This window comes from Octopus sinensis, linkage group LG10 (assembly GCF_006345805.1).
Source record: "Octopus sinensis linkage group LG10, ASM634580v1, whole genome shotgun sequence".
Taxonomy (NCBI): domain Eukaryota; kingdom Metazoa; phylum Mollusca; class Cephalopoda; order Octopoda; family Octopodidae; genus Octopus; species Octopus sinensis.
Window position 1 is genome coordinate 19,897,183 of NC_043006.1, and position 20,073 is coordinate 19,917,255.

Below are 20,073 nucleotides of genomic sequence, written 5' to 3' on the forward strand. Positions count from 1 at the left end.
AATAGAGAATATAGAAATACTGAACTCACTCACCCTTGATTTCAATTCACTGGTCTGGTTTTTGAGATTTTTACTTTCACTGAAAATAATTAATTAATTAATTAATTAATTAATCCATGTATAATTGATAGCAGTAGTAAAAAAATATCTTGGGGCAGTTTGCTACAAATCTTACTAAGATTAACATTTTATATGTAGGCGCAGGAGTGGCTGTGTGGTAAGTAGCTTGCTAACCAACCACATGGTTCCGGGTTCAGTCCCACTGTGTGGCATCTTGGGCAAGTGTCTTCTGCTATAGCCTCGGGCAGACCAATGCCTTGTGAGTGGATTTGGTAGATGGAAACTGAAAGAAGCCTGTCGTATATATGTATATATATATATATGTGTGTGTGTGTTTGTGTGTCTGTGTTTGTCCCCCTGTCATTGCTTGACAACCGATGCTGGTGTGTTTACGTCCCCATCACTTAGCGGTTCGGCAAAAAGAGACCGATAGAATAAGTACTAGGCTTACAAAGAATAAGTCCCGGGGTCGATTTGATCGACTAAAGGCGGTGCTCCAGCATGGCCGCAGTCAAATGACTGAAACAAGTAAAAGAGTAAAAGAGTAAAGAGTATATATATATAATTCTGTTTTTTATATAAATTTTCATCTGTCCTGCCCGCCAAATTCGGTTCTGGTGTTCGCTGAATTCTTCCTCTAGAGAACTTTCTTTGTAGTTTGATCGTTGATGATCTATTTCTAGCATACGGCCGACTACCTAGCAGTCTTGCCCTGCCAATATACACATATATTAGAATTTTCTCTGATTTCTCAGATTTTTTGTATGCTAGACTACTGGTTTTAAATTGATATTAAAATTAATATTAATTTATCTCCCTCATTATTTTTATATATATATATATATATATCTTCATCGTCATCGTCATCATCTTCTAATACAAGTTTTCCAAACAGACTTTGTTGAGGAAGATTTTCTATGGCTGGATGCCCTTTCCTAGTGCCAACCCTTACCAGTAGATATCTAACATCATTACTGGAATAATGTGAAGGTGCATGGCTCAGTGATTAGAGCATTGGGCTCACAATCATGAGATAGTGAGTTCAATTCTCAAACTGGGCTATGTGTTGTATTCTTGAGCAAGACACTTTATTTCACATTGCTCCAGTTCACTCAAATGTAGAAATGAGTTGCGATGTCACTGGTGCCAAGCTGTATCGGCCCCTTTGCCTTTCCCTTGGATAACACTGGTGGCATGGAGAGGGGAGGCCGGTATGCATGGGTGACTGCTGGTCTTCCATAAACAACCTTGCCCAGACTTGTGCCTCAGAGGTTAACTTTCTAGGTGCAATCCCATGGTCATTCATGACCGAAGGGGATCTTTACCCGTTACTAAAATCATCATCATCATCATCATCATCATTTAGCGTCCGTTTTCCATGCTAGCATGGGTTGGACGGTTCAACTGGGGTCTGTGAAGCCAGAAGGCTGCATCAGGCTCCAGTCTGATCTGGCAGAGTTTCTACGGCTGGATGCCCTTCCTAACGCCAACCACTCCGTGAGTGTAGTGGGTGCTTTTTACGTGCCACCTGCACAGGAGCCAGACGGAACTGGCAAACGGCCACAAACGGAGGGTGCTTTTACGTGCCACCTGCACGGGGGCCAGGCGAGGCTGGCAACGAAAATAACTATGAAATCTAATATTTCGTTTTTGGATTTGGTTTGCAAGATTCTTTATATGAGTTCGTGTGTTGAAGCATATTCAGTTGTGTCTGGGGAGAGTAATTTTCTTTTTGTGCCTTATAATGTAACACATTCACAGGTAAAATTTCCACTTATTTCTTATTTTTATTTTCCTAAAATTTTCGTTGCGTCTTGCAACCTTTTCAATATGCAAGACGCAACAAAAATTTTAGGAAAATAGAAATACGAAAAAAGTGGAAATTTTACTGGTGGGTGTGTTACATTATAAGACACAAAAAGATGATGAGTCTCCCCAGACACAACAGAATATGAAATTTACTTTCGTGGCCGTTGCCAGCGCCGCCCCGACTGGCCTCCATGCCGGTGACACGTAAAAGCACCATCCGTTCGTGTCCGTTGCCAGCCTCACCTGGCCCTCGTGCCGGTGGCATGTAAAAGCACCATCCGTTCGTGGCCGTTTACCAGCTCCGTCTGGATCCTGTGCGAGTGGCACGTAAAAAGCACCCACTACACTCGCGGAGTGGTTGGCATTAGGAAGGGCATCCAGCCGTAGAAACACTGCCAGATCAGACTGGAGCCTGGTGCAGCCTTCTGGCTTCACAGACCCCAGTTGAACCGTCCAACCCATGCTAGCATGGAAAATGGACGCTAAATGATGATGATGATGATGATGAGTTAAAGGGTTAATGATAAACGATGGCATTTTATGCCTTTACATAGACTAATTATAGTTTATGCTGTTATAAAGGCACAAGTCCTTTCACTACTCTGGTGGTTGGCCATGTTTGCTATATCATTCCCCTACTGTGTGGAAGCACTCCGTCGGTTACGACGACGAGGGTTCCGGTTGATCCGATCAATGGAACAGCCTGCTCGTGAAATTAACGTGTAAGTGGCTGAGCACTCCACAGACACATGTACCCTTAACGTAGTTCTCGGGGATATTCAGAGTGACACAGAGAGTGACAAGGCCGGCCCTTTGAAGTACAGGTACAACAGAAACAGGAAGTAAGAGTGAGAGAAAGTTGTGGTGAAAGAGTACAGCAGGGATCACCACCATCCCCTGCCGGAGCCTCGTGGAGCTTTTAGGTGTTTTCGCTCAATAAACACTCACAACGCCCGGTCTGGGAATCGAAACCGCGATCCTACGACCGCGAGTCCGCTGCCCTAACCACTGGGCCATTGCGCTTCCCATTCCCCTACTACAGAGATTGGTTTTGTTCTTAATGGAAAGGAGTAAATCATTTACTTACTGAAGGAAGCTAGCAGACTGAGGTTCATAAACTTCAGCTTCACTAGGAATTTCACTGCGTACCACAACCATCCTTAACCAGTCACAGTTCTTTGTTGCCTGTTTCAAGTCGTTTTCATTGCATATGTATACACCATTTACTTCGAGTATCCTTCATGTTTTGGAATCCAGACATCACAGCAAATTTAAGTAAATTAGAAAAACAAACAGAAAAAGGCAAGATAGTTATTGGAAAACTAACAACAATAAAAATACAACAATGGGGATTCTTCTGTTTTTAATTTTTTTTTTTTCTCTTTTTTTTTTCCTTCTTTCAAAATATATTTCCAACATAAAAAAAAAAATGCTATTAAACTATTCAGCTCAACAAGGTTTCCAGAAATCAAAAGAAAATTTACTTCAAACATAAAATAGGAAAATTAAAATTAAAAGAAAAAGAAAAAGTAAAGCAAGAAAACATGATAAGAAACAATATAGAAATCTCTTTTACAGACCGTCATGCGAACTTTACAGAAAAATATGCAACATATGTTTTAAGATAGAAAGAACCAGTTAAATGGAGATTGAGTCTACCTGTCTCCTGGATTGATTTCAAGGCCTCGAGCCTCATTAATCAGCACATGTCCCTGCTCAGTGGTTTCCACATTAAACTCAAAGTGTGAGTTTTCTGGTCGGTTCACGTCGATGCAGCACACTTCTTTTCTCTTCTCAAGGCTGAGGAGTTCATACAGTGACACCTGGCGAGCCACGCACTGTTTTGTGGTGGTAGGGGAACACAACCATCAAAATCTGTCTGCACTTTTACATACTAATTAGCACACAAAAGTAATTTTTATTGTTATTATTATCATTATTATGATTAGTTTCTTCATGATAGTTTTTTTTTTTTAATGCTTTTTTTTTCTCTTCCTCTTTGTTATGATTATTGTTATAATTCGAAAACGGAAACAATAGAGAAATTAAAGAAAGTAGCAAAAAAAAAACCCATCTAATTAGCAACACAAAGATTTCCAGAGAGAATAATAAAAGCGCGTTACAATAAGTTTGATAACTTTTTTCTATTTTTCTTTTCTCAATAAAGAGAAGTTTTTAAGTGGCACCAAATCAAATTAAAAATACTCTAACAATATAAGTTCAAGCAAAGAAGAATATTTTGCTTTGTATTATGCATAAAAACCAAATCTACATACAAACGATTAAAGTGAAAAGAAGCTTAGAAAAGCAAACTAAAGTTAAATTATATCAATTTAAAAAATTATTTACAGTTAATTGATCAAATAAGCCTGGTGAAAAAATTTATTTGGAAAAAAAAAAAAATTAAATTTCATGGTTTTTAAGGTGTTCTGTTCATAATTAATGTTGTTAATTTGTAAGTCTGAATTGTTTTGCTTTGTTTTTGTAGTGTTTAGTGTTAATTTTGGTACATGTTCTTAATTAGATATGGATGGAAGCACTCCGTCGGTTACGACGACGAGGGTTCCGGTTGATCCAAATCAACGGAACAGCCTGCTCGTGAAATTAATGTGTAAGTGACTGAGCACTCCACAGACACGTGCACCCTTAACGAAGTTCTCGGGGATATTCAGCACGATACAGAGAGTGACAAGGCCAGCCCTTTGAAATACAGGTACAACAGAAACAGGAAGAAAGAGTGAGAGAAAGCTGTGGTGAAAGAGTACAGCAGGGATCACCACCATCCCCTGCTGGAGCCTCGTGGAGCTTTAGGTCTTTTCGCTCAATAAACACTCACAACGCCCGGTCTGGGAATCAAAACCGCGATCCTGCGACCGCGAGTCCGCTGCCCTAACTACTGGGCCATTGCGCCTCCTCTTAATTAGATATAAGCTGTCGTGCATGATTGACACATAGTTTGTTCAAAATATTCTGAGATTTTTATAAGCTAAGCTAAGTCATCAATTCATGTGGAATCTGGAAATATTCCTCCAGTTAATTTAGCATTAATGCTCTTGAAGCAATCCATTCTTGGTGCAATCCCACTACTGATTCTAATGAGAATGAATATTTACAGCTTTTATCTTTTTTTACTTGTTTCAGTCATTAGACTGTGGCCATGCTGGGGCACCACCATGAAGAACTTTTAGCTGAATGAATTGACCTCAGTACTTTGTCGGTCCCATTTAGTGAACTGCTAAGTTACAGGGATGCAAACACACCAACATCAGTTGTCAAGCAGCGGGGGACAAACTGAGACACAAAAACACACACATAGATATAAATATATATATATATGATTGACTTCTTTCAATTTCTGTCTACCAAATCCAATTACAAGGCTGTGGTCACCTTGAGGCTATAATAGAAGACACTTGTCCAAGGTACCACACAATGGGACTGAACCCAGAACCATGTGGTTGGGAAGCAAGCTTCTTATCACACAGAGCCACTCCTTTAAAATTCCTTTTACTTTTCAGCAAGAGAATAGTTTTGTTGTTTGAAATATTGGACATTGAATATATTCATGACTTTGATCCATTATGGATTTCTAATACTGGTACAAGTCCAAAAGTTTCTTTATCCTCTTTCAATGGCCATAACCATTTCATCACACCTGGAATTGCTGACCCCTTTCAGCTCCAGCTGGTCCTTGATTTTATGTAAGTTTCTGATTATAACATCAATATAGTTAAATAGTCTTCTACTAGGATATGGAAGTCTCAAAAATATAACATCCAGTATTCAGCAAGATAACAGAGGCCAGCAAAACTACCCTGCATTGAGCAGTAATGGGAGCAATGGACAGCATGTGACCATAAATCATTTCTTTGGTCTTGTGCTCATTTCACAAGAAATTTTGGATCCACATGAGAAACCTGATAGATATACCAGCAGGACAGCCTTGAAACAAGTTAAACCCTAGAATTCTCTAGTGATGTATTCAGAGTCCAAATTTTGGCTCCAGGAAAAGAAAAATGCTCCCTACATATGCCCTTAAGAAGGCAAGCCTTGTTGACTCTGTGATTATATGATTGCCAGATGTTGTGAAGCTTATAACAGGCACTCTAGGTTCATCCTTTGCATGCCAAGAAGTCTTTCTTACTATCATCAATATAGTACTAAAAGTTATAGGAAGGGCATGGTTGGGTAACTCAACCCCAGTACTAGACACGGACTATATCTTATCAATTCACCCCACCACTACCAGAAAGATGAAAAGCCAAATTGACCTCAACAGGATTTGAACCCAGAATGCAAAAAAGCTTTTATACATTAATAATTTGATATTCAATTAAATTGTAGTTATAAACAAAGAATAATAATAATAATAATAATCATCATCATCGTTTAACGTCCATTCTCCATGCTAGCATGGGTTGGATGGTTCGACCGGGATCTGGGAAGCCAGGAGGCTGCACCAGGCTCCAGTCTGATCTGGCAGTGTTTCTATGGCTGGATGCCCTTCCTAATACCAACCACCTCCATGAGTGTAGCGAGTGCTTTTTACGTGCCACCAGCACAGGTGCCAGGGGTGGCTGGCACCGGCCACGACCGGTTGGTACTTTTTATGTGCCACCGGCACAGAAGACAGTCAAGGCGGTGCTGGCATCAACCACGTTCGGATGGTGTTTTTTACGTGCCACCGGCACAGGGATCACAACTACAGTTTCCATTTGATTTTTTGATGTTGATGTACTTGACTCAATAGGTCTCTTCAAGCACAGTGTGCCTGTATATTTATATTTATATATATATATATATATATATATATATAGTGTGACGTACATTTGCCATTTAAATATGGCTAACCCCTAAGGGTGGATGCTACTGTAGTTTGTAGCCCCAGGAGGACACCTCCTCCAGCTGGCCATAGACACACTTTCTGTGCCCTATCAGTGTTTGCAAAGGGAAGCCATCCTTCCAGTCTTCAACTTATGATACACACGGACTCGAGTTTCTGGGTATTGACCCGTCATCGGCGTGTGACAATCACAGTTGTCGATGAGAAGCAGGTTCCCTCACACGCCGATGACGGGTCAATACCCAGAAACTCGAGTCCGTGTGTATCATAAGTTGAAGACGAGAAGGATGGCTTCCCTTTGCAAATGCTGATAGGGCACAGAAAGTGTGTCTATGGCCAGCTGGAGGAGGTGTCCTCCTGGGGCTACAAGCTACAGTAACATCCACCCTAAGGGGTTAGCCATATTTAAATGGCAAATGTACGTCACGATGTGTTGTAGCTACTGTTTATAACTCGCTCTGAGATTTATTATTGATTATATATATATATCTAAGAATTTGTTTAGACATACTTTCTTGAATTATATGGCAGGCGAACAATGTGATTTATGTTACTTACTTGAAGATTATAAATGTGTGTGTGTGTGTGTGTGTGTGTGTGTGTGTGTGTGTGTGTGTGTGTGCTGGTGTGAGTGGAGGGGCTATGCATGTAACTTACCCGCGAGACTTCACTACTACCCCAGTCATTAGCAAATGAAGACATAGAGCAAGACCTGTATAAGTAAATAAAAAACGACAGTGTTGTTATAACAGTATTACCCAGTGATGTCTTTACAATATCATTTGTGACGTATTTGGTAGTAATCTTTATTAAATAGTCAATTAAGAAAATATCAATTATTTTATTCACTGGTGTTTAAGATGCACTTTTGTATTTTAAAATAAATCAAAAAATGACATTGTGTCTTATGCAGTCATATTATGGATAGGAGACTAAGAATTGTAGCTTAACCCTTTAGTGTTCAGATTACTCTGTTAAATGTAATACTTTTTCACTCAAATTGTTTTGAATTAATCATGCATTATCTCATAGCTTTGAGGTTTCAATGATGTGATTGCATATTTTTTGAATGTCAATGTAGGTTAGGTTTGAAGGGCTAGATATTCCCAGTTTGATTATAAAACATGTAGAATATCTGGGCCAGATATGGCCGGTTTAAACACTAAAGGGTTAAGGAGATGAATGAGCCCAAGTCTACTACGCCCCAAAATTGTTACATATAATAAAATATTGGTTTCAAATTTTGGCACAAGGCCAGCAATTTTATGGGAGGGATAAGCTGATTACATCAACCCAAGTATTCAACTGGTACTTATTTTATCAACCCTAAAAGGATGAAAAGTAAAGATGACCTCAGCGAAATACTTATAATAGAATGTTGGTGTCAAGCTTTGGCACAAGGCCAGGAATTTTAAGGGAGAGGTAAATTGATTACATTGATTCCAGTGTTAAAATGGTACTTATTTTATTGACCATGTCAGGATGAAAGGTAAAGTCGACCCTGATGGAATTTGAACTCAAAATGTAAAGACGGATGAAATACTGCTAAGCATTTTGCCCAGTATGCTATACTTATAATGAAATATTGAAAACAAATCAAAATATCACAGTCTGTTACCACAAACTTCTAAAAGATTGCTTCAGGTATGTCGGCAATTTCGTGGAGAGGTCACATTGTTTCAGTATACCTCCTTTCTCGGCATTCATAATCTACACCTGGTATGTGTCTTACATAATTTAATGACTGGGTTACAATTAAGAAACAGTTATTATCTAAATCTGTTTCTTTATTATCCACAATGGGCTAAACACAGAGGGGACAAACAAGGACAGACAAAGGTATTAAGTCGATGCCAAGTCAGCTGCCAGACGTTGGAGTTTCAATGTGTCCATGCCCAGGGAAGTAAGGCATTCAGAATATGGCAAATGCCTGATGGAGGGTATTCTCCATGTGAATAAGTATTACAGTTATGTAGCAATATCGTTTCCCTCATTGCTATCTTCACTGTTTGAGAAGAGTATTAAGAATAACCTCGGTCGAGATTACAAACATCTTTGGCTGGTTTAACGCTGTTGTAAACACTAAGCTGATTGGTTGACAGTTGACACGTGGTCTCTACATAGTTCGCGCCACTGGTGGACATGTGACACGAGGGTTTCTACGTAGTCCGCGCCACTGGTTGACACGTGACACGAATTCTCTCGACTTATTTTCGCGCCACTGTCACTAAACAGCCAATCAGCTTAGTGTTTACAACAGCGTTAAACCAGCCAAAGGTGTTTGTAATCTCAAACGAGATCATTCTTAATACTCTTCTCAAACAGTGAAGATAGCAATGAGGGAAACGATATTGCTACACAGTTGACAATGAAATCTGAATGCTAAAGGGTTCAAATGCTGTTTGGAACATAAATCAACATGAAATTTGATGGAAGGTTAAAAATCTATTATCCAGCCATCTCATTCTAGGTCTACCCCAAGACCTCCTGCCAGATGGCTTCGTTTGAAGGATTCCTCTTGTCATTTTATAATAATAATAATGAAATTATTGTATACAGTGCGCAGGTGCACCACAACTTGTCAGAAATTGCATATAAAGTACATGCAGTAATGTAGAAATGTCTGGAAAGCGAACAATGTATGAGTCAGATACATGCTTGTGTGTGTATGGAGGGGAGAAAATCAAGTGTAGTGTTGGCGAATCTCAGGAAGCATGGAAGTTTTGAAGGATGCAGTGCTCTGCCAACAAACAACTGATGCTGGCAGTTTGTTCCATGCTTCAGCAACTCTCAGCGTGAAAAAATGTTTCCTGAAGTCATGGGAGCTGTGCTGTTTTCTTACTTTGTAAATATGTCCACGGGTGTTAGATGGGTGGAGTTTGAAAAGGTGCTCAGAGTTATTGTTTGTACGATGGTTGATAATTTTATGGGTGTCTGCCAAGTCAGCTGCCAGACGTTGGAGTTTCAATGTGTCCATGCCCAGGGAAGTAAGGCGTTCAGGATATGGCAAATGCCTGATGGAGGGTATTCTTATCCTGCAACATTCTATTTACATGACCACAGTACCAGGGCTGTGACTTCTCAATGCAGCAGAAAAGTAGCAGCTCAGCCTGGAGAGACACTTTGATCTCCAAGCTATGCATCTTGTTAAATAACATTACACCAGGGAAGATTGGATAATATCCATAGTCTCAGTTGGTTATTCTTAGGAATCCAGTCAGGAAGCTTAATAACGATTGCTTCTGCTAGGACCAATGGAGGAGTTACCTGAGGACTCTACTCTAAAAACCTACCCAGAAATAGTTGAAGACAGATAAATGGGTGGATGGCTGAACGGACAGACAGACAGATAAATGGAGAGATGGATAGCTGGATGGATGGTCAGTCATGAATTTAGGTCACTTTAAACAATAAGCCAGTATCAATCATACAACCTGGAGTAATCTCAGGTGATTTGGTATCAATACGGTTGAAATAGTGCAATTAGTGCTTATTATGAAAATGGAATCCCAACCAACAAAGATGAAGTAAGGACATAAAGAACTGGATAAGATGGACTCTGGTGTGGTATAAGTCTGCAGCATGGAACCACAGTAGCATCAGTGGTGAGATCTCAGACTATGTCTATCCTGCAGGACAGTCATTCGTTCATATTTGGGTAACTTCTAGTACTACTGCCACTACCACCTCTACCATTTGTTAGTACTACTACTACTCATTCTACTACCTATTTCTTTATTACCCACAAGGGTCTAAACACAGAGGGGACAAACAAGGACAGACAGAGGTATTAAGTCGATTACATCGACCCCAGTGCGTAACTGGTACTTAATTTATCGACCCCGAAAGGATGAAAGGCTAAGTCGACCTCGGCGGAATTTTAACTCACAACGTAATGCAGACAAAATACCGCTAAGCACTTCACCCGGCATGCTAACGTTTCTGCCAGCTCGCCGCCTTTCAACTACTACTACCACCACCACCACCACCACCACTGCCACCTCTACTGATACAAACACTACTACTGCAGTGCACCAAAGAAGACATGGGTGAAACAAACTGAGGAAGACCTGAAGTCGTAGCGCCTGGTCCTCAAGCATGAATAAGGCCAACACCGTGGATTGGAAAGCATGGAATAACATCATCACCAGAGTCCATCATTCAGCAGCACCCATAGCAGTGTATTGGTTGAGGGGACAGCCTCCACCTTTGGTCACCATCTTGGGATTTTACTTACTTACTTACTTACTTACTACCACATCAGCTACTACATGTGGAGGCACAATGGCCCAGTGGTTAGGGCAGCGAACTCGCGGTCGGAGGATCGCGGTTTCAATTCCCAGACCACACACAATTGTGTGTGTTTATTGAGCACAAACACCTAAAAGCTCCACGAGGTTCCGGCAGGGAGTGGTGGCGACCCCTGTTGTACTCTTTCGCTACAACTTCCTCTCACTCTTTCTTCCTGTTTCTTGTCCCCGACTTCCTACGCAACCGCTGAGCCTGGATGCGCGTTCATCCATTCGTCGATGCTCTCGGTGTCGGGGGCTGACCTGCTTTCTCTTCTGCAGATCTTATGAATAGCAAAAGGACCTCGTTTTGGACTTCTCCCACTGGGACGAAGACCGATTTGCTCAACAAATAAACAAACAAACGAACAAATCAGCTACTACAACTGGCAATACTATTCCCACTTGTTAGTACAACTACTACAGTTGTTACTACTGCTTCTACTACTACTACCACTCCTACTATTGGTGGTGTTGTATCTAATACAAGTGTGGATTGATAGAGTGACACAAACAATAGCACCTGCTACCACCTACACTACTCGTGCTGCCATCACATTTACCACCACCACGACCACCACCATCATCCTCATCACAACTACTACTGCTACTACTACTTGAATTACTTGCCAAGTCTTTTAGGATTATTTTGGCAATTGTCCAGATAAACTTAGCCAAGTCAACACCTCAGTTTCAATTTCCAACTTTAGCAACTTCCCTACCACACTAAAGGAACAATATTTAAAATTCACCACCATGAACCCACACCCCACATATTCCCACCCAGCCACACCCATCCAACCCCACCACCAGCTTTCTGATTCATCTACGAATCTCAGAACTGTCTTTCTTTCTACAGAGATGGCAAAAAACCTGTATATCACCTTTCTTGTCATTACTATTATATCAATTAAAATGAAGAGCAGGCAGAATCGTTAGCACACCGAGCTAAATGCTTAGTGGCATTTTACCTGTCTTTACGTTCTGAGTTCAAATTCCACCAAGGTCAACTTTGCCTTTTATTCTTTCAGGGTTGATAAAATGAGTACAAGATGAGCACCGAGGTTGAAGTAATCAGCTTAAATCCTCACCTCATCTTGCTGGCCTAGTGTGGCCCTGGGCGAAAATTTGAAACCATTATTATGACAACAATTAAAACGGCAAGATGGCAGAATCATTAGCACATTGGACAAAATACTGCTAAGCATTCTGTTAGTCTTTATGTTCTGAGTTCAAATTCTACTGACGTTGACTTTGTCTTTTCATCCTTTCAGAGTCGATAAAATAAGTATCAGTTGAGCATCGGGCTCAATGTAATCACCTAGCTCCCTCCTCTGAACCTGCTGGCCTTGTACGAAAGGCAGAAGCTATTATTATTAACGTCAATTATATTCACAACAAGAACATCAGCTGCTGCAGCAGAATGACAGAAACATCTGAAGCACCACACTAAATGCTTCACTGTATTTCATCATTTCTTTTTATAGTCTCAGCTCAAAATTTCATCAAAGGTGACTTTACTCTCTTTTTTCACTCTTTTTAACTGTTTCAGTCATTTGACTGCGGCCATGCTGGAGCACCGCCTTTAGTCAAGTAAATCCTGGTACCCCAGGACTTATTCTTTGTAAGCCTAGTACTTATTCTATTGGTCTCTTTTGCTGAACTGCTAAGTTACGGGGATGTAAACACACTACCATCGGTTGTCAAGCGATGTTGGGGGGGGACGGACACACGCAAACACACACACATATATATACACATACATATATATATATACGACAGGCTTCTTTCAGTTTCTGTCTACCAAATCCACTCACAAAAATTTGGTTGGCCTGAGGCTATAGTAGAAGACACTTGCCCAAGGTGTCACACCATGGGACTGAACCCGGAACCATGTGGTTGGTAAGCAAGCTACTTACCACACTTCAAATAAATAAAGTGAACAGGGATCTTCATGAGATTCAACAATGGGGATTCAGTTGCTTGATCTTCTAGATTACCTGCTCTTGAATTAGCACATAATTGGTGGAGTATTCCACAGACATGTTTACCATTAATGTAACCCTCAAGTATAATCACTGTGACACAGTGTGCAACTGACAAGGATGTACATTTGAATTACGGGTACAATCCATCTGCCAGGCTTCTGTACAGTTTCCATGAACCAAATTTCACTCAAGTCAACCTGTAGTAAAGATGAAAGGCCTGAAGTAAATCTCAAGGTGCCATGCAGTGGGACTGAACCTGAGACCTTATGCAGTGAACTTCATAAATATTCAATCAGGCTGCATGCAAATCAAGATTCTATAATACATAAAATACCATCAGCCTTGTCTGCTTCTTCTGCCTTTAACCCTCCAACGCGGAGTATAGGTCACTCATAATTGAATTCCATGTCGCATAATTTTTCGCTTCTGCACTTATACTCTGCCATGAATGTCCACCTTTCTCTAGTTCCTTTTGTGTTGATCTACGCCACGAGTTCTTAGGCCTACCTTTCTTTCTATATCCACCCGGATTCCACTGTAAAGTACTTTTCGCTACATTTGGTGTGTCTTTTCTAATTGTGCTACCAATCCACTTCCACTTTTTCTTAAATATTTGCTCCCTAATCCGTTTCTTTATTACCCACAAGGGGCTACACACAGAGGAGACAAACAAGGACAGACAAACGGATTAAGTCGATTACATCGACCCCAGTGCGTAACTGGTACTTAATTTATCGACCCCGAAAGGATGAAAGGCAAAGTCGACCTCGGCGGAATTTGAACTCAGAACGTAACGGCAGACAAAATACAGCTACGCATTTCGCCCGGCGTGCTAACGGTTCTGCCAGCTCACCGCCTTTATTTGCTCCCTAATCGAAACTTCATTTGTTCTTTGCCATAGCCCCATATTGCTTGTGTGTTCGGGTCATCTAATTTTAAGTATACTACGCAAGCATTGTACAAGAGTTAATAAAGATCTGAGCCAGCACATAGATTAGTTGCCATACGAAGATCCTATTGTACCAGAACACTGACCGGTCAACAGTAGACTATGCAGGAGAAACTTGAAAATGACTATATTCCATCAATGGTGTTTATTCAGAATACACTTATTTCTTTATTGCCCACAAGGGGCTAAACATAGAAGGGACAAACAAGGACAGACAAACGGATTAAGTTGATTATATCGACCCCAGTGCGTAACTGGTACTTATTTAATCGACCCCGAAGGGATGAAAGGCAAAGTCGACCTCGGCAGAATTTGAACTCAGAACATAGCGGCAGACGAAATACCGCTAAGCATTTCGCCCAGCGTGCTAACAATTCTGCCAGCTCGCCGCCGTTTTCAGAATACATTTGATCACCTACAGGGACATAATTGTAAACACTGAATTCCTGAGAAGAGCCAATCAGCACAGCTTGCAGGAGATAAAATAAGTATCAGTTGAGCATTGGGCTCAATGTAATCACCTAGCTCCCTCCTCTGAACCTGCTGTACGAAAAGCAGAAGCTTGTACGAAAAGCAGAAGCTATTATTAAAGAGACTTGCAGGTCATGTTTTCCAACTACCAGAAGAATGAATACCTACTTCTTTACTACCCACAAGGGGCTAAACACAGAGGGGACAAACAAGGACAGACAAACGGATTAAGTCGATTACATCAACCTCCAGTGTTTCACTGGTACTTAATTTATCGACCCCGAAAAGATGAAAGGCAAAGAAGAATGAATACCAAAGACAATTACACAATGGATGGAGAAAGAGAGGAAGACCCAAGAAGACATGGCTCGCTATCGTCAAAGAATATCTGAAGCAACTTAGTATCACCTAAGATGATGCAGGCAACTACACTCAAAACGAGACCAACGTACGGGCCAGCTATAAGGGAGGACCGAAGACTAAGAGTAAGACATACTGGAATTGATTCAAATTTCTCTAAAATGTTTAACTTTGAGTTGATATTAAGAATCTATATATTGATTTACTCCTATTTCGGCATCCATTAGGTTCAAACCGGTTGGAGGTCAGAAAAGAAAAGATCTGTATTACAGTTCTAGATACAGGGTAGAATTTAAAACAGAAATTCTGGGAAAGACATCATTAGGTATTACAAAAATAGCTTCTCTTCCTGTGAAGAATAACTTCTATGTAGGCCCAACTAACATCAGCTAGTGGCTATTCCACATAACCTCTAACTCAGACTCCATACTAACCACTTTTCCCAATTATTCTTACCCAAAACATTAAGCAACTTGAAATCCCATTTCACCCTGTTTTTACTGCAGGTATCAACCTAAAAATGTCCAAACTGAACCCTAATGATCCCAGAAGTTTTGGAGAACATGCAAATGTCACGGCTACAGGCCTTTCCTTCTGACGAAACCACTTTAACTTGGATCTATCATGAGCCCAAGGACAAATAAGACTGGAGCTTAACCTGCTTTCCAAAGTATATGAGTGTCCAAGATTACATTTCTCCCACCATTGAATGGAATGTCAATCTCTCATGGAGTTACCTTCTCAGCTATTGCTGGAAATTATTTACAGCTGAATGAACTGGAACAATGTGAAATGAAGTGTTCTGCTCAAGAAAACAATGTACTACCCAGTCGAGGAATTGAAATCGTAATCTTGTAATTATGAGTGCAACACTCTAACCACTGAACCATCAAACAAGAAGAAAAAGAATCTGTATCATTGAATTCTTTTGTTCTACCTTACACCTTAAATTAGAATAAGGATCCTTTTTTCATTGAGACCAACCAGCCAACCAACCAGAATCTGATACAAAAAAAAAAGGGCAATTCAAAGGATATTAGTTATCAGCAGGAAAAATTTTGGCAAAGTGTGAATGACAGCAGGTTAATATTCTGGGTGCAGAGAATTAGAAAAAGTGGTTAATCAGAGGCCAGGATAAGGTGTAATAGAAAAGTGGATGAGATATGGCAGAGGTGAGACACAGCCTAATCAGGGGCCAGCATAAGGTGAGTTAGAACAGTGTGTGAGACACAGTAGAGATGAGACACAGTAGAGATGAGACACAGCCGGAGTAAGACACAGTAGGGGTGTGATACAACAGGAATGTGTCAGGAGTACCTGAGAAGAGCTGGTATGTTTACTTCTAAGGCTTATCTTTATATATAAAACTGAAGTTGTGTGTGTGACTGTCTACTCCGATTTAGATTCCTAACTACTCCCAAATTTTGCGGTGCAGTTTAACCAAAAGCAGGTATCTTATAGTCGCGATTCATATCGAGCCCTTCTGGGTATTAGCGTGCATCTATGATGAGTCTAAGATTTTAAAAAAATTTTCCCATAATTTTTCCACATTTTTAATGCATATTTTGCTCAGTTTATATAAGGGAAGTAACTCTCTAAAAATGCTTATATAGTTATTTCCCTTACAAACCCAAGCAATGCCAGGCGATACTGCTAGTCTTTCATAAGATAGAAAGACATCCACCTGGTGGGGAATATTCTGTGCATTCCCATTTTAATGTGGGATACAATAACTAATAATTAGAACAACAATATTCATCACAGAAACAAAGTGTTCAGACCCAGAACCTGGATACAACATTAAGGCAGAAGATCAAGGTAACTGGTACATTGTAATGAAACTGACCATTCTCAAACCGATCAGGTACCTCCTCCTCCACAGCTAGGCAGACTGCAGTAATGTAGACTAAAACGACCTTTCTAAACTTACATTGAAATATCAGTATAAGATTTGAACACTTGACCTCTGAGCAAGTAGAACAAAACCTTTATCTACACACAGAACGCATGACTAATTAAAGACAAGGCTCTCATGCCGAGAGCTAAATCATACACCCACATATACAAAAATACACTATGGGCTTCCACATAGCATCTGTCAACCAACTTCCAATCACAAGCCTTTAATTAATCCAAGGCTATGGTAGAAGATATTTGCCTATGGTGTCATGCAGTAGAATTGAACCTGGAATCAATACAATGAAGTAGTAGCAAGTAGATACAGACAGCATGTGACACTCCAACTACCCTAACTTATATGAGTAGAGTTTAGTGTCTTGCTCAAGAACACTATACTATGTCAGACACTGGATAGAAATACTTCAGTACTGTAAGTGCTTGAGGACTAAAGTCTCACCTGTAAACATAAGAAGTATGATGCTATGATATTAATGCCTTTCTCCAAGGAGATGAGAAAGCTAGCAGCAATGTCATTGACCCTTTTGATACCAACCTGGCTGAAACTGCCTCTAGCTCTGTAGTACAAATGTCTTGTTTTCAAAAGTTCTCAATTAAAATCTTCCACCAAACCTTAGTCATAATTTATGTTCTTAACTCTAGCTTAACAATGGCTATAGGAGAAGACACTTGCCCAAAGTGCCACGTGGTGGGACTGAACCTAGAACCATGTGGTTGGGAAGCAAACTTCTTACTGCAGGAAGAATTTGGTGTGCATGTGAAAATAAAATATCAAAGAAGAAGCAAAAGACTGTACCATTAATCTGTTAATCCTATATAGACTTGACTTAAAACTCATTCTTAAATGTCCCTTTTTAGCCTTAATTCCTTCTTTGAATTTTCTTCAACAGATACTATGGTAATTAAAGGAATATGGTTCCCTCTCTCTCGTTCGGAGAGGCACTGAGCAGCTATACGCACACATACACACACGGCAGTAACTTCCGCCTACCGAATTCAATCACAAAGCTTCGGTCGGCTTGGGGCTATAGTGGAAGACACCTGGCCAAAGTGCCACGCAGTGGGACTGAACCCGAAACCATGTAGCTAGGAAGCAAGCTCCCTAACCACACGGCCATGCCCGCACCTACAAAAATGTATGCATATATGCGCAGCGCTATGCACGTGGCAAGTTTTCTACGGCCGGATGCCCTTCCTTATTTTACTAAATTCTTTGTTATATTTAAAATTAATTGAAAGAACCACAGAGCATCTCAACAGGAATATGGTAATTAAAGGAATATGGTAATTAAAGGAATATGGTAATTAAAGGAATATGGTAATCAAAGGAATATGGTAATCAAAGGAATATGGTAATTAAAGGAATATGGTAATTAAAGGAATATGGTAATCAAAGGAATATGGTAATTAAAGGAATATGGTAATCAAAGGAATATGGTAATCAAAGAATATGGTAATCAAGGAATATGGTAATCAAAGGAATATGGTAATCAAAGGAATATGGTAATTAAAGGAATAAGGCGGCGAGCTGGCAGAATCGTTAGCACGCCGGGCGAAATGCTTAGCGGTATTTCGTCTGTTGTTACGTTCTGAGTTCAAATTCCGCCGAGGTCGACTTTGCCCTTCATCCTTTCGGGGTCGATAAATTAAGTACCAGTTACGCACTGGGGTCTGGGCATGGACACATTGAAACTCTAACGTCTGGCAGCTGACTTGGCATCGACTTAATACCTATGTCTGTCCTTGTTTGTCCCCTCTGTGTTTAACCCCTTGTGGGTAATAGAGAAATAGGTAATTAAAGGAATATGGTAATCAAAGGAATATGGTAATTAAAGGAATATGGTAATCAAAGGAATATGGTAATTAAAGGAATATGGTAATCAAAGGAATATGGTAATTAAAGGAATATGGTAATCAAAGGAATATGGTAATCAAAGGAATATGGTAATTAAAGGAATATGGTAATCAAAGGAATATGGTAATTAAAGGAATATGGTAATTAAAGGAATATGGTAATTAAAGGAATATGGTAATTAAAGGAATATGGTAATCAAAGGAATATGGTAATTAAAGGAATAAGGCAGCGAGCTGGCAAAACGTTAGCACGCCGGGCGAAATGCTTAGCGGTATTTCGTCTGCGTTACATTGTGAGTTCAAATTCCGCCGAGGTCGACTTTGCCCTTCATCCTTTCGGGGTCGATAAATTAAGTACCAGTTACGCACTGGGGTAGATGTAATCGACTTAATACCTATGTCTGTCCTTGTTTGTCCCCTCTGTGTTTAGCCCCTTGTGGGTAATAGAGAAATAGGTAATTAAAGGAATATGGTAATCAAAGGAATATGGTAATCAAAGGAATATGGTAATTAAAGGAATATGGTAATCAAAGGAATATGGTAATTAAAGGAATATGGTAATCAAAGGAATATGGTAATTAAAGGAATATGGTAATTAAAGGAATATGGTAATCAAAGGAATATGGTAATTAAAGGAATAAGGCGGCGAGCTGGCAGAATCGTTAGCACGCCGGGCGAAATGCTTAGCGGTATTTCGTCTGTTGTTACGTTCTGAGTTCAAATTCCGCCGAGGTCGACTTTGCCTTTCATCCTTTCAGGGTCGATAAATTAAGTACCAGTTACGCACTGGGGTCTGGGCATGGACACATTGAAACTCTAATGTCTGTCAGCTGACTTGGCATCGACTTAATACCTATGTCTGTCCTTGTTTGTCCCCTCTGTGTTTAGCCCCTTGTGGGTAATAGAGAAATAGGTAATTAAAGGAATATGGTAATCAAAGGAATATGGTAATCAAAGGAATATGGTAATTAAAGGAATATGGTAATCAAAGGAATATGGTAATTAAAGGAATATGGTAATTAAAGGGTTAAGGTCAGAAAGAAACAGAAGAGAAATGCCAATGACTTACTCTGTAGTAACTTCTCTTTCGTCGAGTGAGATATGACTTTGATGCATGCAACTGGTATCGTTGTCGTGGTTAGGCCACTCAAGATGCCTGTTGAAGGGTGATGAACATGATGAAGATGTCGACATTGCTGATGGCGCATTGGGAGAAGTGGCTTCCACCAAATGCAAGTGTGTGTCCTTTGACTGTGCCACATGTACAGCAGCTAGGTACTTCTCCCTCTCGGCATTTGAGGTAAATCTCTTCAAATCATCCTCCTTCACTTGTATTGAGTTGGGATTCAGCAGTTCATAAATAGAGGATAACAATAATTCTCGATCTTCCAGAGAAATTTCCTTTAAAGTATCTGTAGAAGAAAATTCAAAGAAGGAATTAAGGCTAAAAAGGGACATTTAAGAATGAGGTTTAAGTCAAGTCTATATATGATTAACAGGTTAATGGTACAGTCTTTTGCTTCTTCTTTGATA

General features: G+C 40.1%; 1 protein-coding gene across 4 annotated transcripts in view; it reads right to left on the reverse strand.

Moving 5' to 3' along the window:
• The window catches only part of LOC115216697, a 223,727-nt gene that overhangs the window by 103,069 nt on the left and 100,585 nt on the right, over positions 1–20,073 (reverse strand). For 2 of the 4 annotated variants that reach the window (XM_029786224.2, XM_029786226.2), the window contains exons 6-10: positions 19,610–19,952; positions 7,370–7,424; positions 3,529–3,707; positions 2,957–3,106; positions 34–79 (exon numbers count right to left, since the gene is read on the reverse strand). In XM_029786224.2, the coding sequence (XP_029642084.1) occupies positions 34–79; positions 2,957–3,106; positions 3,529–3,707; positions 7,370–7,424; positions 19,610–19,952 (773 nt within the window). The remainder of the gene's footprint in view (positions 1–33; positions 80–2,956; positions 3,107–3,528; positions 3,708–7,369; positions 7,425–19,609; positions 19,953–20,073) is intronic. The other 2 variants (XM_036506329.1, XM_029786227.2) reach the window with 1 other exon arrangement.